The 24,335-nt window shown below is 43.0% G+C and overlaps 1 protein-coding gene across 4 annotated transcripts; it reads left to right on the top strand.

Annotated features, from left to right (window-relative positions):
- Positions 1–13,437: 13,437 nt before the first annotated feature.
- Positions 13,438–24,238, top strand: LOC134483544 (disks large homolog 5-like). Of its 4 annotated transcripts, XM_063278774.1 has the most exons (7): positions 13,438–17,190; positions 17,283–17,447; positions 19,601–19,710; positions 20,739–20,898; positions 22,067–22,210; positions 23,731–23,836; positions 23,960–24,238. In XM_063278774.1, exons 3-6 carry the CDS (start codon positions 19,704–19,706, stop codon positions 23,786–23,788), a joined length of 369 nt encoding a protein of 122 aa, XP_063134844.1. In that variant the 5' UTR covers positions 13,438–17,190; positions 17,283–17,447; positions 19,601–19,703; the 3' UTR covers positions 23,789–23,836; positions 23,960–24,238. The 4 variants fall into 4 exon arrangements, with proteins under 4 accessions (XP_063134844.1, XP_063134843.1, XP_063134842.1 ...); XM_063278773.1 differs by having other exon boundaries at positions 13,444–19,710; XM_063278772.1 differs by having other exon boundaries at positions 13,445–17,190; positions 17,283–19,710; positions 23,731–24,238.
- The last annotated feature ends 97 nt before the right edge of the window (positions 24,239–24,335 follow it).

Here is a 24,335-nt window from a genome sequence, read left to right as displayed (position 1 = left end):
TACTGACATGGTGCACATTCTTTCCACACAAAGAAGAAAGTGAGTATTAATGAAAACACACCAATAAAGGAATCGATGGACAGGGTTGTGGGGAAGCTGGGGCTTAGAGTTATTAAAAGGCCCTGTGCAGGCTCTCCTTCTGTTGGAGGCTAAACTTCAAGTGCAATGGGGTTCTTTATTTTCTTTCTGTATAGCACACAGAGCTAGGGTGGAAACTAGGTTTTGAGCATATTTGGCAAGTACTAGAACACTGAATTAATTCCTAGGGCTGGAACCCTATTAATGTTCTACAGAATTACAGGGCAGGCTGGATGAAGACTCTCAGCTGCCAATGTGGACATCTCAAGACAGGCACTGGACAATGGCTGACAGACTTGTATGAAGACTGGAAATGTTTTGCTATCTCAGAGGAAAAGAAGGCCCCTCCGACTACACTGTACTCTAAGGACAGTTTATTCAGGTAAGGGATGACATGAACTATTGTCTCATGTCACAGATGTGAGCACAAAATATCCTAGGTATTGTATGCCAATGGTAGCATTAACAGAACAAATCACACAGTGTTGTGAAGATATAGAATATGACTATATGTAGCAAGAACCAGGCCTCTTCTAGTTTCTAAGATCATACCTGAGAACCTCAAATATAGTAATAATGTGATAATGTGGTATAAGTCTAGTTACAACTAGTTTCTATTGTGACACAGATGACTCTTTTTGTGTCATGTTCAGCTTATAATGAATGACTAGACCTAAGCATGAGAATAACCAAATACTACATTGCTTCTCTAGCTGCTGAGCTTTTAAAAGCCCTGGGGTGACAGCAAGCTTTTGTGGACATCTGGATTATTCCTTCTGTACTTTAACTCTCTAAGTCAACCCCACTCTGAGTAAGTCAGTTCCATTCCATAAGTTGGAAATCAGTCAACTGGAAAAAAAAATACTTTTTCAATACAAACACAGATTGGCCATGGAAAAAGGGCAGCTTGAACTGTCCCACCTAGGTCCTGGGCTTGCACAGGCCTGCTCTCCAAAAGAAACGTGTGTTCACAGCTGCAGGCTGCATTCACTATGGATGCTCTTGAGGTTCCTCCCTAAACTGCTTAGATTACGATAATTTTGTTGCCATCTATCAAAAGAATTCATTATGCCAAACTGGCCTTTCTTCTGAACCTTCTGTTCTGTGGGCAGGGCAAAATCTCCAGCAACCCTCACAGCAATGTGGGCTGCCAATCTGGGACTCAGAATTATACCAGTGCAAACCAAGAACAGGGCAACTGGAAGAGACCTCATTGGGTTGTAGGAACCTCCTGTTCTGAGTCACTTCTCAGAAGGGGCACTTTGCTCTAACTCCTCCATGAGACCCAACCAGTACTGGGGCTGGAAGATCCTTAGGTGTGGCAGCTCTGAGCTGGGAGGGGGAGCTGGCACACTGACATGAAGAAGCCTGTTTTCACAACTGATCTGGATCTGAGGAACAGGTGCTTTTAAAGAAGCATGTGAGAGTACCTCCTGCAGGAGAGCTCACTCTGCAGGGAAAGTCACACAGGACAGTGAAAAGTGGCTTCCCCACTTCCACAGGTCCTGTGACCCCAGGGAGGGCACCAGATGGTCCAAGAGTTTGAGAAAAGCCTGCATTTGCCTGAAAGACTTCCCTCAACCATAAGTCCCACCACTGTCCCAGACTCACACCTGAGGATCAGCAAAGCCTGGCACCTGCTGGGGTCCCCACAAACTGAACCCAGAATGGAGAACTGCGGGAAAGCACTTCGGGGGAGGGGGGAGACACAAGTCTCTGGGGCCAGGCCTGGGGTCTGTCCCTTAGGCTCTCCTCACCTCCATTAGCCTCCTAGTGCAGAGCGCTGCAAGCCGGGATCTCAAAAGTCTTGGGCTGAAGAAGTGGGAGAAGGTAGCAGCAGTGGCGGTGGGGTTGACCACAGGGGAGTTGAAGACGGAATGGAAGCAACGCAAGCAGCGGCGGCGAGGGCGGAGGCCGGGGGGCGGGGGGCGAAGGAGAGGACGGGTGTGGGGGGGTCGGGGCGGGGGCAGGGTAGGGGCGAGGACAGGCTGGGGGCGGGGGTTGGGACGGGTCTGAGTCGAGGGCGGTGGTGGGACTGGGAGGGGGGGATGGGTCGGAGGCGATGTCGAGTGCGGGTGTGAGGCGGGGGCGTGGGCAGGGGCAAGAGCAGGGGCGGGGGCAGGAGCAGGGGCAAGCAGAGCAAAACCCAGCCCTGTCAGCTGGCAAATACCCTCTGGGGCGGGACAGACTCACCCTGCAGCTCTATTGATGGGGTGACAATGGAAGAAGCAACAGACTCAGGAATTCTAGGTAAAAAGAGAAACTCAGAGAAGGGGTTTGGCAATGTTCCTTCTCTTTCAAATCAGAGGAATAATTGAAGCACTATTGTTATTAGGTCGTCATTAAATGTCTGGTAGAAAGGCTGCATTAAAGCCTAGTGGCCCTCATATATATTTTTTAATTTTTGTAGTGGCATCGTTTAAATACTATCTATTTTCTTATGAGAATAATCTTATGAGTTAAATCCCACATTTGGATTTAACTTGGTATTTGTTATCTGTGTAGAAAAATTACCAATATCAAATAGATTTTTCACTTTTCTGTAGTAAAGGACTCTGAAGAAGCCCTAATGATTGTTGAATTCACTGACATGTCTATTGCTTCATCCCCCTTTTCATTTCTGATTTGATAATTTAGGTATTGACACTGTGGTGTGTACTTAGTTTCAGAAAGGGGTTGTTTCTCTTATGGATCTCCTCAAAAAACAGCTCTTGCTTCCTATGACTCTTTGTATTATCCTCTTCGTTTGTAATTGAATGATTTTAGTACTAAGTTTATTTCCTGCCATCAAATCATACCAGACTCTCTGTAGGATAAGGCTTTGCCTCATCTTGGTAACAGCAGCATGTGATAAATGAAGCTTTTGCTGCTCTCTCTAGTGGTGATGACGTCACAATCTCTGTGTAAACCATCCACCGCCTGTTTTTAGGCTGTATTATAGTAGACCACCATTTCAGTGTTACCTGCCAGGTGCCGTGGGACACTAGTAACACACGTCTGCATGCACCTTGACAGTTTTCATTACAGTCTTCTAAGTCATTTTATGAAAATTGATAGTGAGTTCATGGATGAACATACACAAACACCTGCACAGAAACACACACAAACACAAACTCTCTCTCTCTCTCTCTCTCTCTCTCTCTCTCTCTCTCTCTCTCACACACACACACACACACACACACACTCACTTTACTGACATGGTACACATTCTTTGCACACCAAAAATAAAGTGAGCAGTAATGAAAATACACCAGTAATGGAGTCGATGGAGGGAGTTATGCAGAAGCTGGGACTTAGAGTTACTTAAAGGCCCTATGCAGGCTCTCCTTTTGTTGGAGGAGAAATTGCAAGTGCAATGTGTTTCTTATTTTCTTTCTCTAAAGCACACAGGCTATGGTGGAATGTAGGGCTTTGAGCATGTTTGGAAAGTACAATCACACTGAATTAAATCCTAGGGCTGGAACCCTATTAATCTTCTACAAAATTACAGAGCAGGCTGGATGAATACTCCCAGGAGACAATGTGGACATCTCAAGACAGGCACTGGACAATGGCTGAAGACTTGTCTGAAGACTGGAAATATTTTGAAAATTCAGAGAGAAAAAAAAGGCCCCTCTGACTACACCGTACTCTAAGGACAGTTTATGCAGGTTAGGATGGCATGAACTATTGTCTCATGTCACAGATGTCAGCACAAAGTATCCAAGGTATTGTATGCCAATGGTAGCATCAACAGAACAAAGCACTCAGTGTCATGAAGACATAAATTATGAGTTTGTGTAGCAAGACCCAGGCCTCTTCCAGGTTCTTAGATAGTAACTGAGAACCTCAAATACGGTGGTGATGTGATAGTGTGGGGGTGAATCTAGTTACAACTAGCTTCTATTGTGACACAGATGACTCTTTTTGTGTCATGGTCAGCTTATAATGAATGACTAGACCCAAGCATGAGAATAACCAAATACTACATTGATTCTCTAGCTGCTGAGCTTTTAAAAGCCCTGGGGTGACAGCAAGCTTTTGTGGACATTCTGCACATACTACACTTGATCTTAGCCAAAAGGCTGAGAAGCGATTTTGTGGACATTCTGGATTGGTCTTTTGTACTTTAACTCTCTGAGTCACCTCCACTCTCAGTAATTTAGTTTAATTCCATAAATTGGAAATCAGTCACCTGGAAAAAATACATTCTCAATATGATCCCAGATTGGCCATAGAAAAAGGGTAGCTTGAACTGTACCACCTAGGTTCTGGACCTGCACAGGCCTGCTCTCCAAAAGAAACCTGTGTTCACAGCTGCAGGCTGCATTCACTATGGGTGTCCTTGAGGTTCTTCCCTAAACTGCTTAGATTAAAATAATTTTCATGCTAACAATCAAAAAACTCATTATGCCAATCTGGCCAACAGGAAGCTAATTTCTATTCTGTATTTTGTAAGATGTGCAGAATACATATGGTTATCATTGATAATAGGTGAAAGATCTGCTCTAATATGGACACTAAGTGGTGCTGGAGGATGATCCTGACCCACAATGAGGAGTGGGAACACCAGAGCCCTGTAGGGATGGCTGGCAAGCTAACACATTGAGCACGCACGGCTCAGTAAGTTCCCTGTGAACACACATCTCCTGAGATCTCTCTATTTGATTGGAGGTGATCCTGTCCACCTAATACAGTACATGATGTGGAATAACAAAAGCCACCTGCAGGAGCTGTGGTGATGACTCACAGGATAGAGCATCTGCTACTCTCTCAGAAGAACCACATGGACCCTAACAATAATATACAACGGGGAATGGGATTCCTTCCTTTGGACTATGAGGGAAATTCACCCAGGACAGGCCACAGACAGACTGTAGAAAAAAAGACCCATTGACATAAATGATAAAAGTAAGTCTAATCTACATCAATAAAAACACAGCATACTTCTGGTCAAGGACAAGAGCATCTGTCAAAACCTATTTCCCAACAAGACTTTGAAGGTCAGTATCTCTGGGGTTAATATTGATGCTGTATTGCAAGAAAAGCTGAAGCACATGGTTCTCCATTAGGATGACTTCTGTATTCCATTGTGAATGTTGTCAATTTTCTGCGGCAATTTTTCTGTATATTACTCAATATGTGGTGCATAGGGTCAATAATTGCTGGGGACAACATAGATGACAGGGACTCCCAGCAGCAGGCCAGGATGGAGACATCTCAGCAGCCCACAGCAGCTCTTTGTAAAGACTGGTTGTTCCCATTCTCCTAACCTTAGCCCTGGACAACGGCTGTATAGATTTCATTTCTGTGTGGCTGCCTTTCAGACGGCCTCGGTGTGCACAATTATTCTATTATATCTGACTTTCCTACTTCCTTCTCCTTCTGCTCTGGTGAATTCTGTGAAACTAGATGTTGCTTGATGTTATGATTCTTAAACAATTGGAAATTGAGACATAGGAGCACAGCACAGCACAGCCCCGATGGCCCAGGTGCATGCTATGTGTTCTTGTTTTGGAAACAATGTAATAACTGCACAATAGATTCCAGATTAATGCTTGACTTGCAAAGAAACTTTAATTATTAGAAAATGAATTAGAGCCAGCATTAGGACCCTAAGAAAGGAAAAAGTTATTGCATTAGGAATTAAGTTTTATATAACATTTGAGAGTGGTTCCTAGATAAGAAAGTATAGAATATATAAAATTATATACTAGTCAAAATACTGGGACTCTCACGAGAGTCATTGTCTGCAAGGAACAGAAAGCTAACGGAACCATTGAGTTAAGGTTTAACTTGATACTTTCTGGTCACCGCCTGGCATCTTTGCTTATGTCATTTGTCATTAGAGCTTCCCAGGAAAATGCAAGTAGCTGACCTCGGAGCTTTGAGCTCTGAAGTATAATAAGTTAAAAGTTAAAGTTTAAATAATAATAAGTTTACAATTATTATTATTTTGGCCACAGGCCTGGGAATAGGGGAAGCTTGAAACTTTGGGCTACAATTGTAATTCTTAGTTCTTTGTGGGATGTGGTTATTCTTTTGAATTTGATTTGGCAATGATTATACAATGTCTTTTTTCTACCTACTTTTGGATTATTAATAAAAGACTGAAGCAAGAGAAAGGCTGGAGAGCATGAGGAGAGAGAATGTGAAGAGTGAGTGAAGAGAGAATGTGAGGTGTGTATGAAGACTGTGTGTATGAGTGAAAGGAGAGTGCATGTGGTGTGTGTGAGATATGTGTGAGGTGTGTATGAAGACTGTGTGTGTGAGTGAAAGGAGAGTGCGTGTGGTGTGTGAGATGTGTGAGGTGTGTATGAAGAGTATGTGTGAGAATGAAAGGGTAATAAAACAAAGGTGTACATGAGTGTGGGAGTTCGAGAAAAGAAAACCACAATAGAAAAAGCAGAGTGCACAAGAGAATGCAGTCTGTGCAGCCCCAAGCTGAGAGAGAGAGAGAGAGAGAGAGAGAGAGAGAGAGAGAGAGAGTTCAAGCCTTGAAATTGCCTGTCAGTTTGTACCCAAAGAGTAGTCTGTATATTTATTAAGCACCTTCCAGATATCCCTGCCTTCAGTTGAGAACCCGGATCCTGTGTCAAGGCTAGACCCGGCAGTAAGTTGCGCCCAACTCGTGGGACTCAGAATTGGAAGAATTGTGTAAGCCCCAAACCCCTTTCCTGATGTTTTCGATCTGGAAAGGACCATATGTGGGAGCCACAGTCCCCTCGGCCAAAGAGGAGTGCTGAGAAAGAATAGGTATGAAGTGATAATGTGATAGTTTTATAGTTTTATTATGGGCAAACTGAATCCAGTGAGAGATCTATGTATGAAAAGATTCTTCATAAGGTATTGCTTAAAAAGAGAATTCACTTTGAAAAACAGTAGCTCTCTGATTGTCTCCTCTTCATTTGTTCTGTGAGCTTTTGGTTACCTGATAAAGGGACCTTGGATGAAGCAGCATGGGAAAGCATAGGAAAGGATATAAAAACCTGGATTCTGGAACATAAGGATGAGGAAGACGAAGGACAGGTTCCAGAGAAAGCGCTTATGTTCTGGTTTGTGATGAAACAGGCACTTTCCCAGGCTGAGATAACAGACCTGCCCAGCTCATCAGCAGGGTCTGTTTGTAGTACAAACAGTGCTGTGAAGGAAGGAGTGCCTCTACTGTCCAAACAAACCAATAAGAAACAAACTGCTAAGTCATCAAAACCACCGCCTTCACAGTGTATTGTAGATTTAGTAGAGACTTCCTCAGACCCTGAGGAGGACGAGGAGGGAGAGCCTTTAGATCCTGGAGATGAATCTGAGAGAGGATGAGGCAGCTAAATATCATAATCCTGACTGGGCCCTCTTACGCCTAAGAAAAGGAGTAAGAAAAGAAGCCCCCCTAAGTCCCGTATTCTGCAAGCAGTGTAGAAGGCCAGGGAACAAGGAGAACATTTGATGCTATTTCTAACAGTAAGCATGGAGATCCAGAAATGGGAACTCATCTCCTTTAAACTTGTTAAGGAATGAAAAGAAAATACTTCTAAATATGGCCCTACTTCACCTTATGTCCTCTCCCTTGTGGAAAATCTGGTAGGCATTTGGCTCACTCCTGCAGACTGATTTATCCTGGCCAGGTCCTGTCTCACAGAGGGACAATTTCTCTTATTTAAAGCTAATTATGAGGATGAGGTTAGACTTCTTTTAGGTGGAAAAGTATCTCTGGGGTAATTGACTTAACTGGGGATAAGACAGTCTGGGCCACTGATCAAAGTGTCTAGGTGGATCTGTGGTCCCTTTGTCAAGAAAAGATCCAGGCAGCTACTCAGCTTGTACAAGAACAACTGGATAACGGTCATATTTAACCCTCCACCAGGCCTTGGAATACACCTATCTTTGTGATTAAGAAAAAATCTGGCAAATGGAGATTGTTACAAGATGTAAGGAAGGGGAATGCAGCCATGGAGGCTAAGGGGCTCTACAACCAGGACTGCCCTCTCCCACAGAGATTCTCGAAGGATGCTCTGCGTGTGTTATAGATTGCAAGATGTTTCTTTACTATCCCTTTGCATCCAGATGACAGGAAGCCTTTGCCTTTAGTTTACCCTCAACAAATTTACAAAGGCCTTACCAGAGGTTTCAATGGAAAGTGCTCCCACAGGGAATGAAAAATAGTCCCACTTTGTGTCAAACATTTGTGGATATGGCTTTGTCTCCCACTCGTCAACAGTTTTCTGAGTTGTTGATTTTTCATTCTATGGATGCTATTTTGATTGCTCATTCTTCCCTGACTTTGCTGAATCAAGCTTTGGATAACCTTATACAAAGTGTGCGTAAGTATGGGTTAATAGTGGCTCCTGAAAAATTTCAAAAGGATCCCCCATACAATTATTTGGGGAGAATTCTTTATTCTGATCCTATTTCACATGCAGTCTTAAGATTTAGGATGGATAAGTTGAAAATCTTAAATGATTTCCAAAAACTGCTAGGAGAAATCAACTGGATTAGACCTTACGTAAAATTTTCCATTGGCCAATTAAAGCCACTTTTTGATATTTTAAAGAGAGATCATTGTCCCAAATCTCTCTGAGTGTTAACTCAAGAGGGACAAAAGGCTCTGCAGGTGTTTGAGGAGGCCATCCAGGCACAACTCACTGTCAGAATTGATTTATATGAGGCCTGTGAATGTGTTATCCTGCATACTTCCCTAACACCCACCGGGGTTATCTGGCAAGAACAAGGACCTTTAGAATGGATCCATTTGCCTGCTCCCTCCCCACGTTTTGATTCCTTATTATGATTTAGTAGCTCAGCTCATTATGCAGGGTAGAGAAGGATTAGGGGATATTGGGTAAAGATTTTGAATTGATTAGAATACCCTGCACCAACACTCAGGTTGAGTGGTTGCTAAATTTTTCTGGTTCCTTTGCATTAGCTTTTGTCTCCTTTAAGGGGCAAGTGTTATATCATCTTCCAAAAAATCCTCTGTTACATTTTCTGAATTGACAACAAGTTATATTTCCTTCTGCCTTCTCTATGGAGCCGTTAGATCAAGGAAAAATATTCTTTACCAATGGTTCTTCAAATGGAAAAGCCATTCGTTATTGTTTCTGAAACTGACACCAGGACCTCCTTTACCTCAGCTCAAAAGACAGAGTTATATGAAGTTATTGAAGTTTTTTCTCATTATTCCTCGATTCATTTTAACCTCTATCCTGACTCTCAAAATGTGTATAGACTCTTCCCTGTTATTGAGATAGCTGTGATCAACACAGACAAAACAACAATTAATACCTTATTACAAAAATTATAACAATTGGTGCGTCAACGCTTGATTCCTTATTTTGTGGGACATACTCGGGCTCACAATAGTCTTCCTGGACCTTTAGTCACAGGAAACTCATATGCAAATTTATTGACTCAGGGTTCGCTTTTAGATGATGTTAGTAGAGCAATCGCCTCCCATGGTATTCACCACCAAAATGCTCAGGCACTGAGATATCAATTTTCTTTGACTAGAGAGGCAGCTCGTCAGATTGTAAAACATTGTTCTGCTTGTCCTACAACACTTCCAGCTTCTCTGCCTGGAGTTAACCCTCAAGGACTCAAGCCTGGAATCCTACGGCAGATGGATGTAATTCATGTTTCATGTTTTGGAAATTTTTCCTTTGTTCAAGTTACTGTTGATACCTTTCTGGAGTTATTTTGGCCACAGCCAGGACGGGAGAAGCATTCAAGGATGTACAGCAGCATTTGTTTGCTTCTTTTGCATTTCTTGCCATCCTGCTGCATCTGAAAACTGATAATGGTCCTGCTTATCAATCTAAAGCCTTTGCAAACTTTTGAATTAAATTTGTTATTAGACACACTACAGGCATTCCATATGATCCTCAAGGGCGGGCAATTATTGAGAGATCTAACCAAATATTAAAGACACAAATGGCTAAGGTACAGGGAGGAGAATTAAAATATGTCTCCCCCACTCACTTATTATCATGTTCTTTTTGTAAGTAATTATTTGAATAACCAGATGTACATCTCTCCTGAGAGACACAGCCAGAATACAGCAAATACACAGGCGAATGCCAGCAGCAAACCACTGACCTGAGAATGGGACCCCGTTTGAAGGAATCAGAGAAAGGACCGAAAGAGCTGGAGGGGCTTGAGACCCCATATGAACAACAATGTCAACCAACCAGAGCTTCCAGGGACTAAGCCACTACCCAAAGACTATACATGGACTGACCTGGGCTCCAACCGCATAGGTAGCAAGGAATAGCCTAGTAAGAGCACCAGTGGAAGGGAAGCCCTTGGTCCTGTCAAGGTTGGAGCGCCAGTGAAGTGGATTCCTCGGGGGAGGGCGGTAATGGGGGGAGGGTGGGGAGGGGAACACCCATGTAGAAGGGGAGGGGCAGGGGTTAGGGGAATGTTGGCCTGGAAATGAGAATGGGAATAACCTTTGAAATGTAAATGAGAAATACCCAATTTAATTTAGATGGAAGAAAAAGAAGAAAAGGGAAAAAAGGATTCTCAAGGTAGATCTGCAACAGCACCATTGCGATCCTAGGGAACATCACCATCCCTTAGATTTGCAGAAAGCTGTTTCATCTACGTGGAAGGGACCAGATGTTCTTCTCTCCTCCGCAAGGGGGCATGCATGTGTCTTTCCACAGGATGCCGAGTCACCAGTCTGGATTCCGGACCGCCTCATCAGATCATACAATCCCAGGGCAGAAAAGCAGAAAGTCTCCCCTCAACAACCGACAGCGAAAGATGAGAGCGGAGCGTGCCTCATTCCTGATGACGCCAGACAGCTCTGAGCAGCGCCTCACTTCTGCTTTCACCAGGCTTCAGCTGCATGGTCGCTCATCTACCACGCTGTTGCCAACTTGGGATCAGCTTCAAGAATTGGTCTCTGCTGCAAGAGATAGCGTGCTTCCTCTCCGCCTCCCAGTTACTCCCTCCAATCTTCTCCTGCTATGCTTTCACTTCTCTTCACCCAGGTAATTATTTTTCTCTATGCTGCTGCCCAAGACTCCTACTGGGCTTATTTACCTGATCCTCCCTTGTTTCATGTGGCCCCTTGGGAATTTGGCCTTGTCAAGGTGAGGAGAAAGTAGTTCTTATTTCAAAGAACGAACTTTGACTTGCTACAACTATTCTGGAATCGCTGACTCCCTTCCCACATGCTTTACTGTTAAAAATGACATTAAAGGGTGTTTCTCTTTAGACGAGAGTTAATTTCAGAGTCTCCAACTCCTCGAAAATATGCTTGTAGTGACGATTTCACCAGTCAGCGAGACATTCAGTTTCTAAAATTATTTTTACCTTTTAAAGGAGGCTTTCATTATTCTCCTCCATCTTCTTCAGGTCCTTTGCCTTCCCTTTTGTTTGCTTGTCAGAATGGCGAGGAGCTGATCTCTGTTTGGGAGAATATTGCTATTAATGGCTACCCTAAATGGTGGTCTTGCGGTTTTCTCTCCAAAGCTGCGTACTTTACTCCCTTTAGCCCTACAGCTCAAACTTTTAAACTTTTAGATTGGTCTGTTAGTAGTCCAGAACATGATTATCTATGCAATTGAAACAGTATAGGTTTACCAAAGGAGATGCTTCCTTACCGACCTCCCCTGCTAATGCCTGGTTTGCCCCTGGATGGGCTTCCCCTACCTTTCCCCCAATTTTTAATTCCCACTTGCTTCCTGTTCAGCCTGATCTATAGCGTCTTTTGGCTGCTCCTCATAAAGTAACCCTTATTAGACCTCGTTCTGAGGTTAAGAGAGTTTCTGCTTCCGTTTTAGCCTGTGTGGCTGCTCCTTTCTCCTTTCTTTCCTCTGAAGAGCATGGCGGTTTTTCCCTTGTCAGGATAGTCATGGTGTTTATCATGTTACTTGCATAAATTGTCAATTATCTAATTGTCTTACTGTTACAAGGAAAAATGTTTTTGTCATAGTACGACAACCTCCTTATGTACTTTTGCCTGTCTATGTTAATGGGACATGGTTTTTCGATCCTGGCATAGAGGCCATTCATCATGCCTCCTCTGTACTTCGTAGAGGCAGGTGTTTTGTGGTTGCCTTAATTCTGGGTCTTACTGCTCTGATTCACCAATCAGATGTCTCCTTTTGCCTTATCTACTACTTCTTTGGTTAGAGAGGTCCACACTGCTCATCTAAGTTATCTAAGAATGTTAGTGTTGCTTTATTGATTCAAGGAAAGATACATGGAGGGTTTGAAGTCAGGGCAAATGCTCTAGAAGAGGCAGTTCTTTATATGGGACAAGAAATTCAAAATATTAAGGTTAGATTATTAGTACAGTCATTCTTTGTTTAGAAGGAGTGTGTTACTCCCCTGCCTTATAATGAGCCAGTCCCGCATGCCCATAGCTTATACACTGTCTGCTGGAGTGCGGAACACCCTGCCCTGCCCTGCCCCGCCCCGCCCTGCCCCGCCCCACCCCGCCCTGCCCTGCCCAAAGAGCAAGGGTTAGCCCTGCTCCTGCCAGTCCTGCGAGCCCATAGCTTATACACTGTCTGCTGGAGTGCGGCTTTGCTCTGCCCTGCCCTGCCGTGGTTTGCATTGCCCTGTGGGCTCTCACTTCTTTGGCCAAAGACTTTTGAGATTTGGGCTCACCAAGCCCTGCACTAGGCAACACCTAGAAGCCAGAGCCAAATGAACAGATGCCAGGCTTGGCCCTGGGGACTGGTGTCTCCCCCTCCCCTGAAGTGTTTTCCTCAGTTCACCACTCCAGGTTTACTTTGCAGGGACCCCTGTAGGTGGCAGGCTTGGCTGATCCTCACCTGTGAGCCTGGGATAGTGGTGGGATGTAGGGTTGCTGGAAGACTTTCAGGGAGATGCAGGCCTTTCATAAACTCCTCAACCATCCTGTGCCCTCCCTGGTTCGCTCGCCTCGTGGAAGTTGGGAAGCCACTTTTCCCTGTCCTGTGTGACTTTCCCTAAATAGTGAGCTCTCCTGCAGGAGATACTTTCACATGCTTCTTTAAAAGCACCTGTTCCTCAGATCTAGATCAGCTGTGAAAACAGGCTTCTTCAAGTCAGGGTGAGAGCTACCCCTCCCAGCTCAGAGCTGCAACACCATAGGAGCCTCCAGCCCCAGTGCTGGATGGGTCCCATGGAGGAGTTAGAGCAAAGTGCCCCTTCTGCGAAGTGACTCAGAACAGAAGGCTCAGAAGTGACAGTCAACCCCCAAGTGCTTCTTCCAGGAGAAAGCAACCAGCTCTCCCTTTTAAACAGTTGTTGCCTCACATATGACCCAGCTGTATGACTGGAGAAGATTTCCTGGAGTTTAGTTGCCCAGAGTGTAAGCATTTCATGATTCTAAGACAGCCTCAAATTAAAACCGAAGACTCTTATTTTAAAACTTTTAAAAAAATGAATCAAGTATAAAATACCAATATGAAATAATCATAATCAGAATTGAGCTAATTCCTGTGAAGTCATTTAGTTTTTCATTTTCTGCTTCTATTTTCAAGGCATCTAGAGTAGAACTATCTGAGATCCTAAGGCCTTCTATTATGGTGCTACCCATTCATTCCTGTCTCCTTGAGGACTTCTCAGGTGACTTAAGAAAACCTGATTTCTTTTCAGATTGTCCCCAGCTAGTGTGATCTCTCTATCGATGGCCCTTGCCAAAAGCTGCAAAGGCAATGTGTTGTTTTACAACACAAAATTCCAGACATTAATTTACCAATAAAGTCTCAGGAGTCAGATGCTGTATTTAAGTGAAGCTCCCAACTGTCCTTCCTAATTCACTGTTCCCCCAGAAGAAGAGCACTGTAGCTCTCTCTGCACACTTTCTTAAAAATCCTACAACTGAAAGACTTTCCATTGCCCTACTTATCTTCATTTCCTATCAAGTTGTGCCTTGACCTGCTCTAGACCTAAGTGCCCTTTAGCTTTGCAGTAAAGGTGTGAGGTAGGTGAGCTGGACAGTAATAAAGTCCATGTTCACAGTAAACAAAGAGCTCTTGCATTAAATGTCTGTGCCCTGGCGATGCTATATCACACAATAGTTTTTCATTAAATAATACATTCATGGAGATCATAGTGTGATCGAATATTTTGTAACATAACTTAGTAATGTTCTCTCTATTACATAAGTCAAGTACTATCCTGTGTATTCTGGCCTTTTTCTGTCATGTCTGTGTGCATCACCATGGGAATCCCAAGGAACATCAATCCTGGGCTTTTGAAACTGTTGTATAGGGCCAACCGGGGACCAAAACCACCCAGGAGACTACTGATACTTGACACACATAAAGTCACCTCCCTATTTTCATATACTTTATGGCAAGAGGTCACCACTGCTGACCATGTCTCATTATCGAACGTGCTTCTAAATGGAAGAGTTGGGGTAAAGGAGGTCACCCCACAAAACACAAAACACCCATCTCAGATAAACATGTATGGTTTATTGAATCCAAACATACATGAATTTCAGGACACAATTAAAAGTCCTAACCTAAGGATAAGAGATATAGAAGAGAATTGAGATTTCCAGTTCATAGGTCCAGTAAACATCTTCAACAAATCATAGCAGAAAACTTCCATAAGGTAAAGAAATAAAAGGCCATAAAGGTACAACAAGCCTAGAGAACGCAAAATTAATTTAACCAGAAAAATTTCCTCCATTCACATAATAATTAAAACACTAAATGCACAGATAAAAGAAAGAATATTAAATGGGTAAAGTATAAATATCCAGCAACAAATGAATTCAGACCTATCTGAATTACACCAGACTTCTCAACAGAGACTCCAAAAGCCAGAAAAAATTGGGCAGATGTAATGCAGACCAAGGCTACTATAACCAGCATAATTCGCAATCACCATAAATGGAGAAACCAAGATATTTCACAACAAAACCAAATTTAAACAATATTTTTCTTTTAGAGAGCACAACAGAGGATAATAGGAGGAAAACTTCAAGACAATGAGCTAAACTGTACCCAAGAAAAACCAAGAAACTAATCATCTCTCAATAATTTCAAAAAAGAGAAGCACACAAACATAATTTCACCAATAACTAGAAAAAGAAGAGAAAGCAGCAATCATTGGTCTTTAATATCTAACCAGACCTTCTGTCACCAATCCCCCAGCTCCTAGGGAACAAACTGCCAGCCAAAGGATATACAAGGATGGGTCTATGGTTCTAGGTCACTGTGTAGAAGAGGAGTGACTTAACTGGCATCCATGTGGTGGGAGGCCATTGACTATACTGAGGCCTGTTGCCCCACCAAAAGGAGGTCCTAGAGGTGTGAGGTGGGAATGGATATGTGTGGGTGGGGGATACTGTCATATAGGCAAACCTGAGCAGAAATGGGATGTAAGATTTGATGAGGGGAGTCTGGAAACTGGGACAACATTGGAAATATAAATAAATAAAATAACCAATTAATAATATATAGCCACAAATAAAATAAAAAGCAAAAAGGTAAAAGAATAATTACACCAAAATAAAACAAAAGAAATCCCTGTAGTGGATTGGCCTAATTCTTCTTGTGTTTAATGCTAATTTGTGGAACTCAAGACTGGCAAACCCCCAAAAGCTGACCCTGCTCCCAGTTAACTGTGATTATAAAGAAGCCAACAGCCAACAGCTGCACAGCAGAGAGATGGGGGAGGTGAGCTTTGAGGGCTTTGCTAGAGAGGATCATGAGGGAAGAAGGAGGAAGAAGCTGCCAGAGAATAAAGGAAGAACGTGTGTGATGGAGAGGAGAGAGGAAGAGGACAGCAGCCATGGTTAAGGGAGAGGAGCGCCTGGTCCTGAGGGCTGTCCAAGGGGAACAAAGAGCAGCCAAGATGCTACACAGTCAGTAAGAGTTGAGCGTTATTGTTTGGAAAGTAGATCTGATACCATGGAGGGCAGGCAGCTGCCCAGCTACTGTGCTGACTAATGCACACTAAAAATAAATTTAACACAATATGTATAACCGGTAAGACAGCTCTGTAGAGGATCCTAAAAGGAATACTTTAGTTTGAAGGGAAGGATAAAATACTAGAGAAAACAGGAAATAATTTAATAAAACTACGACAGTCAATCAAAAGAAGCCAATAAAAACCACAAAAATTAACAAAATGACAAAATTTAATACATAGGTTTAAATAATATTTGCATGTCACTAAACTCAATTCCCCAGTGAACAGACATACATTTAGCCAGAAACAGGATCACCATCATGAGAGATGTAGAGGATAGAGTAGGGAAACAGACCTAAGACACAGGTCCCTATAGCAATTCTGTGCAGTTTCTCTGTCAATAAAAATCAGCAAGTTCTAGAGTTAAATGTCTGTGTTAGTGCTGACCTACACTGCCAGACATATATTTTCTTTTAAGTAAATAACAAATCTTGGGGCTTACAATGTAATCAAATATCCTGAAACATGAGTTTGCAGTGTTCCCTACATTTTTTAAATCAAGTACTTTGACTACCATTTTGGTTCTTTCTAATCCTGTCTGAGTGCATCATCAAGGGAATCCCAAGGGATATCAGAAATGGGTTCTTGAAGCTGTTGCACAGGGCCAGTATAGACCTAAGTACCACAGAGGAAACCTTGATTCTTGTCACAAGGGATCATTCACCATCCCTCTTGTCACATAACTTATGGCAAGATGTTACCTCTCCTGACCTTAGCTTCTTCTCTTAATGCTGCTGAAGGGAAGATTTGGTGTCAAGGGGTCTGGATTCAAACCACACCAACACTGAATTCATTTAAATAGGTGTAGTTCATTGAATGCACACACCAATACAGTTCAACCAGAGCAATAGCTCACAACTGTGTACTGGACATTTCTATGGCCCAGCTCATTGCAAGATCCACATGGGCTCACGCACAAGGGCTGTAAATGTTGATGTCTATGGGCCCTGACTCAGGGCATTTTACAAATAATTGTTCCTATTTTCCTTGAATCTGATGGGTCCTATGGGAAGCTTATAGTTGGGGAACTTGTTAAGATTAACAAACCTCATAATATACAGAACATAACAGGGTATGTGACCAGCACCACACAGTTCAGTGTCAGATTATTTTGTTTTGTGTTAGCTTGTTTTCAGCATCCATGATGTGGAGGCGTATTACAGCACAATAGGAAAGAGCTGGCTGCTGTGTAACAAATTTGCTGCTGTTAAGGTAGGTGTGGGGGCAAGACCTCAGCAGGGAAGGAGATGATGTGTTTGATAACTGAAAGGAGCTGCCTCAGCTGTGTTTCTCTGCCTGCTCAGTGCCCATTCAACATCACTTGGTCCCTGAAGAGGAACTCAAGGTCTGCCCCCCTGCTGCCTGTGAGCCAGGAGTAGGCACAGAAAGGCATGGCCACAGCGCTGGTTTCCAATTCCTCAGTAATGCTGGATTTCCACTAACGTACGTGGATACACAAATACAGTGTGGTAAGTTACAATACATACTAATCATTTCTTACATAGGGCAGCAGTTGATTGACTACAACTAATTCTATTTAAAAGAGAAAGAAACCTGGCTCTTGTGGAAATATACAAAGAAATATCTACGATGCTGGGGAATGAATTCTGCCATGGACTGAACTCAGAATGGGGGGGGGGGGGTTGGAAGAAAGATGCATGGTTAAATAGCCCACCAGGTTCACATTGTGTCAGCTTGATTTAATCTAAGGACAAAAAGTGGAGTATCTCTGATGGCTTTCTTTTTAACCCTTGAAAGGTTCCCTGGGGACTGGCCTCAGTACTTCATACTTCTTGCTGGGGCAACAATGCTCAAGGAAGCTTGAGATTGTCATAGGCACAGTATTATGCTAGATATACAGAGTAGATAATACTAAGATGTTCAGATGGTGGTATCCATTTGTATGCACTCTTAATGTGGACCTAAGGAAAGAGAGATCAAGGTCCTTACAATAGAAAGATCAGTTCCATTTTTTTCTACCATTCCAAACTGAACGACTGGTAGGGAGAGAATGGTAGATAATTGAGAATTCATAGATGATGCTTTGAATGAAGAGTGGGTTTCTGCGCTGGTTTTAGACAGGGTCTCAAGTATCGCATGTTGCCCTCTACCTGGTTGGCCAGGTTCTCTTTGAGCTCAGATAAACTTCCTTCCACTTTCCAATACATAGGCTTACAAGAGTAGCCTCCAAGGACTGTGAGGACAGCATTAGCCTGTGACAGTTGAGGTGTGCAACCCACAACTATAGTTTTAGCCACAATTTTCCATGTCTACCAGCTATTTCAGATTGTTGCTGTTATATGCCTGACAATCAAGGACGCAGAAAAATAACCTGATAGAGAACAAGGGCATGGTGATCACATCCTTGCCTCTTCTGTATGTTCGGGATGAGGTTTGTTAAAATTCCAATATTGCAAAAAGCTTTATATAGGGCCCATCACATTAAGGGTCTCTGTTCACTGTTCTATCTAAAATGGCCCAATCAGAACTGACCACCAGATAACACTTCCTGCAATCTTCATATGAGAGAGAAGCTTGAGCTTTTTGTTTTGATTTTTTCTTTTCTCTTTCTTTCTTATTTTTTGCTATATAAGTTGAGAGAAAGAGAGTTGGGGCCATGAATTTGCTCCCAAAATTTGAACTACGGATGTGATCAATCAGTGTTTAGTGTGTGCATTCTATAAAGTATTCATTCTTTACTATGATAGATGCTTCTGTGTTTGGTGGGGTGGCCATTTCCCAGTGTACAGGTGCTGGGACCTTGCTCTATCCACTTAATGATGTTTATAGCCTCATTTTAGTTGTTTATGTGCACCCCCTATGTCTCTTGACTATTTTATTTTTCTGATAGAAGCTCATGGTACATCTTACTCAGGCCTGTGAGCAGTGCTCCTTTGGTGACCTTGGTGCAGAGAGGAGAACCCCACAAGCAGCATGAGGTTCCGTTCACTGGTGGCTCCAATCTTGCACTTTCCTCTGCCAACTGGTCTCCACACTTTTCCTAGCACCATAAAGACTTCAACTCTTTCTCCTAGGAATTTATTGGCAATTGTCAATTGCTAAGCACATGACTTCATGAGTGTTCCCCTAATACACACCCATGTTATAACCTACCATGGAGACTATTTCTTGATGTGATATAAAGCACCTGTACATAATGAGACAGGAGAACTTTTGACTGCATATTCAAACTGGTGTGAAATCTCAGGAAGTTTTAATGGCTAACATTGGTGAATGAGGACAATTTGAGTTAGGATGAGACATTTTGGGGCAAGATATGGAAGGAAACATTCATTTAGATGCATAGGAATTACTAAGGTTGTTTTATAATCAAGCCTTGAGGAAAATTTGGCATTAGAAGGAGGAGATTCCCAGTGGCTCTGCCCTGGGAAAGCCTCCTGGAAAGGGCCCCTCAGCTTATGCTCAGTACAGGGAGATTATTATCAGGAAACAAAATCTGCTCCCCATGACATCAGCTGTCTTTTCTTGGACATTCTATTATCTCCTAGAGAGTTCTTGGCATCCTCTGTGATGTCACCAGTGTTGTAGTGACGGCCAGTGCCCTAGTTTCTCTCATACTGAGTCTGGCGGTTACAACCTAAGACATGTTTTCCCATCTTAGGAAGCGTTTTGGGAGGGGGATCGTCGATTCTGGAGAGACTAGAGTGAAGGAGTCTGGCCTTTCGTCTCAAAGTAATGGTGGACAAAGACAGGACTTCTGGGGAATGTCAAGTAAGCCATGGGCAGTATATTTTGAGCTTCCTGTCAGGGGGGTGGAGGCTTAACCTTACCTTTCTAGCAATGGGCCACAACAACTGGAGCATCTGAAAAGGAATTGAATTTCTATGAATATTACAATTCTTAAAGTCAAGGATTTCAGACCTTTAGTTTCCCCATCCCCACTGGGAGGATATGGTAATGCCAATGCTATTATACTGTGAACTTCTGGCCTTTACTTTTCAGTTCATTTGTTATGTTACATTGATATAATAACACCATCAGGAGTCATGGAGGGTCCACCTTTTCTGAGTTTAGACAGGGCAGCAATGTATTTCACTATCATTGCTTCTTTAAATACAGTGGATATCTGACAGTAGGAACAGGGAGAGAATTGTGCTCCAGGCAATAACCTTATGTTCTTACACCTCCTCTGATTTCTTCTAACTGGCAGGGTCATCGTTAGCTTTATATATTTGAGGTTGTGTGTTACATTTTTCTAAAATACCAAAACTATTTGGAACGGGTAGACCAAGATTCAGCCTGTAACCTACTCTCATTTCTGGAGTGTTTGGTGTATCAAATAGGGGCCCTGATATGTCTGTTGACCATGTCCTCCCTGGAAATGCTTTTTAAATCCGAAGTTGTTCACGTAGAGTATCAGGGTAGGACATCTGAGAGTCTCCAATCATTCAAGTTTTGTGGATGGTGATGTTATCATATGAGTTCTGAAACCGCAGGGGTGAGGGTCCTGAAACCAAGTTGTACCCTGTTCAGCTGATAATAATCCTGGAGAAGCCATCTCCGTGGTACATGTAAGCACGTGATGTCCGGCATAGGGCATACCTGGCTGCTTACATCTCTTGGTCTCTATAGAGTAGTGGGAGAACTGAGATCCACTGAGGAGGCCTCTTAAGCATAGACCAATCGCCTAGCAGTGACACCTGGTTCCAGGCTTGTTCTCCTGTTTATGCCTAACTGTGGTCTATGTACACTCTATGCATTCTCCCCATGCAGGTTCACTTGTGTTCTTCTACCTACAGACGCTGGGAGAGAAACATCATCCCCTGGCACTGACCTAAGGGAGAAGCAGGCCAAGAAGGAAAAGGAGAGGCTGATTGAAGAGCTGCAGCTCATTACCGAAAAGAGAAATGACCTGAGAGATCGCCTGAGGTTCCTGACAGAGAGATCCATGAAGAACAGGTATGAATCGCTCCAAATGCTCTTGTTTCATTCCTGGGTCTGCAAGGTCACCTTCATCTTCTCCTATTAAGGTTTTGGGTTCAAGAAAGCTGTGCCTCCCTATCCACCCTGTGCTAAACCTCACCTCCCATAAAGAGGAGATTCAGAACCTGACCCTGAGGAGCGAGATGGAAAATGGACTCATCTGCTTCCATTTATTGAAAAGCAGAACTTGTGGTCTGAATGAAGAATTCAGGGATAAAGTCAGGGAGAGTGAGTGTCTAGTGTGCATTTGCAAAGCCCTTGAGCTGGTGGCTTTGCAAGATTGTAATTGCAGTGAGTTTATGGTGAGTCTCTGTACTTGCTAGGCAGGGGACTGAGTGCTGGAAGATCCAGGCAGCAGCCTGAGGGGCCTGGTCCCACACTGTTCATCTCAATGCTTGACGAGAAAGTCTCAGGCTCAGGCCTGTTTGTTCTTGTCTGTGTGTCTTGCCCTCTGAGACAGCAATGGTGCATGCATTTCTCCTGGTTCTCACACTGCTCTCTGTTTCCATATTTCTCTTTCTCTTTCTATGACTGTTTACATTTCTCTTTTTTGTGGGGATGTCTCAGTCTGTGAGTCTGTGTGTGCATATATCCAAATGCGTATGGACAACTTTTATATGTTTATATTTCCCTCCACACTGGAATCTAGGGGTCTATGTCTTGGCCTGAGTATTTACCTCTAACTCTTTCATGGTGATGTAAATGCTTTGTTCTGGGAGCCCCACTGTCAACAGCACAGTTCTTTGTCTATGTGACCACGTTTGTCTGTATATTTGTATTATTTGTGCAGATTATAATTTTGTGGTGATATATCTTCTATTATCAAAACAGGAAAAAAGAAATCACAGGTTTTGGGTGTGTTGGGGTGGGGGAGCATGGAGAGGTGTGGCCTAGGCTCTTGATAGCTTAACTGGCTTGACTGCAGATTTCCTCTTGATTGAACAAAGGGAGCCAGGGAAGCCTCCATCTGGATGCTGAGATTCTGGTGTCCTGGACACAGAAAAACACGTTTCTGAAGCTGAAGAAGATCCCAATATGTAGAATTCAGAAGGTGTCCATCCAGGACTGGGGTAGTACAGGACCCACCCTGAGTTCATATATTCCTAAATGCTGATGTTCATAGTATTCTATCACTTGGGGCCAGGCCCTACTTCAGGCCAAATCCATATTATGAAGACCTGGAGAGAATGGAGGAGGCGGTCATGTCAATTCTGCACAACTTAGAGATGGAGAACACTGAGATCCATGAGAACAACCAGAAGCTGAAGAAGGAGATTACCTTCTCTAGGTAAGTCCTGGTCAGAAAGCCTATCACCTGTGGAATGGCCATTTCTGATTTCTTTGTTCTGGATTGGACGCTCTTCAACTCTGATTCTATCTCTTGTGCTGTTCACACATCAGTGTGCCAGGGTAATTAGGACTCAGTTTTCAGTTCCATAAAAGACTGTTCCTCATCCCAGGATTGTCTAGGCATCTTCAGAAGGCTCTAGATAGAACAGCACTGATTGAAGTCAGCAGAAGGTTATTAGGCTGACCTGGACCTATGGTGTCATACCAGGTTTTACAAAATTCAGTGTGTAGACCACATGGTTAGAATGACCTTCTCTTGGTTCTACTGACCTCCTTTGAGGGTGTTGGCCCACTACTAATTGATGTTGCCCCCATGCATTGGGCTTTCACGGATAGTTGTAGATCCATGTTCTTTCTCAGAGATGTGGACACTAATAGGTGCTCAGGCCAAACAATTAATTTATTCTTCCCCAAATTAACTCTTTGTGATTTGTGCAGCAGCCTTATATGCATCAAGATGCATTTTATTAAGTCTTCATGGGTATCTGGGACCTGGTAGAGTTAGTGGGACTTGGGAGTGGGAATGGGAGAAAGGGGCAGCATGATCTTACTATGCAGACTGTATTTCCAGAAACCTGCTCAGCCAGCTCCTGATGGAGAACACATGCAGGAAGAAGTTGGTCCCACTGAAGCAGGGAGCAAGGAGGGACATCTTGAGTGTGCACTGAACCAGAAATATTTGGTTGACTTCAACAAGAAAGATAAAGACCAGCAACGTCCAGACCCAGCATCATCAGATAGGGACGAGCAGCTGTGTTAGCTTAACAATATCTGATAAAATTTGCCAATTTGATACATCTTTGCTCTCTCCTACCACCTTTCTAATTTACACTCACAACCAGCCAACCACCTCATGTAATGGAATTGTTCATTGCTCTGCCTATGCACAAGTATTCTGGGAAGTTAAACACTTTTCAGAAACTGAATTATTTTGCAAGTATATATTGCTGATCTTTTTGAAGCTGCAGTCTAGAAATGGTGACAGATGAATAACATACCTCATTATTGCATATCCATGTGATAGATTAGATCCTATGTAGAGTTTTGAACAAGATCTTGGTTCTTTGACAAATGACACTCTGTGGTCATGTGACTTCTTGTGTAGGAAGCACCTTTCCGGGATAAGAACAAGTGCAAATGTCAAATTAGTACTTGTCATTGGCTTTATCCTTTTTGACATATGGACATCTCCTTTCTTCCTGCAACCTGATGAGGTCTCTTGCCGTTGCCCTGTTCTTGGTTTGCACTGGTATAAGTCTGGGTCCCAGATTGGCAGCCCACATTACTGTGAGTCTTGCTGGAGATTTTGCCCTGCCCACAGAGTTAGCAACAATGATATCACTTAAAATGTCCATGTCGATTGTCCAATAGAACTGAGGTGTTAGAAGGCAGCATTCTGACAGCTGGCTTGCATTTCCCCAGCAAATCAGTATCTGAAAAACTTCCTTCCTCTCCTAGGTCTCAGAAAGTGCAAGACAGCTGGAATTGGACACACACCAGTAAGAGAGCTTCCTGAACAATAAGTTGCTTTCTCAGGAGTTCCTGATGACCAACACCCTGAATGGTAACAACAGTTTTTGGAAGAGTATTCATCCTCTGAATTAATTTGTCATTTCTTAGAGACCCTAAATTTATATATCACTAAGCCAGCCTGACTGATTGAGTTCTTACTCACTTTCTTCTTCAGAAAACACCACTTGAGAGACACCTTGGGGGACCGCCTTTCATTATGTGTGCTAGAGGAGACACAGCAATACATCTGTGCTTCTACATGTTCGTTAAGAATCTGCTTTTAGAAATATTTTTGTTATGATTTTAATTGAAGTTTTCTTTTTGTTGTTTCATATTTATATGTTCTTGTTACTATTTTTATTTTCAAATATTTTTAAATATTTTTATTCATTTTAATCCTGTTTTGTTATAAAAATGTATTCGTTATGAATAAAAATTGAATTCTATCTCTTGACTCTTAAGACCATCATTCTTATTAAAGGGTTCTGTCCCCTCCTGTGGACCTAGAACTGACAGCTACAGATGGATCTCTGCATGTTCCATGGAGCCTG

This window comes from Rattus norvegicus, chromosome 19 (assembly GCF_036323735.1).
Source record: "Rattus norvegicus strain BN/NHsdMcwi chromosome 19, GRCr8, whole genome shotgun sequence".
NCBI classification, from domain to species: domain Eukaryota; kingdom Metazoa; phylum Chordata; class Mammalia; order Rodentia; family Muridae; genus Rattus; species Rattus norvegicus.
This window is presented reverse-complemented; position numbering and strand designations above follow the sequence as displayed.

What these genes read in the sequence shown, in the direction of transcription:
- LOC134483544 (XM_063278773.1), top strand. Translation starts at nt 19,584, where the DNA reads ATGTTTTCCCATCTTAGGAAGCGTTTTGGGAGGGGGATCGTCGATTCT. An exon ending in GGACTTCTGGGGAATGTCAA is followed by an intron (nt 19,711 to 20,738) that starts GTAAGCCATGGG and finishes TTCTACCTACAG; the next exon opens with ACGCTGGGAGAGAAACATCA. An exon ending in AAGGAGATTACCTTCTCTAG is followed by an intron (nt 22,211 to 23,730) that starts GTAAGTCCTGGT and finishes TTCCTCTCCTAG; the next exon opens with GTCTCAGAAAGTGCAAGACA.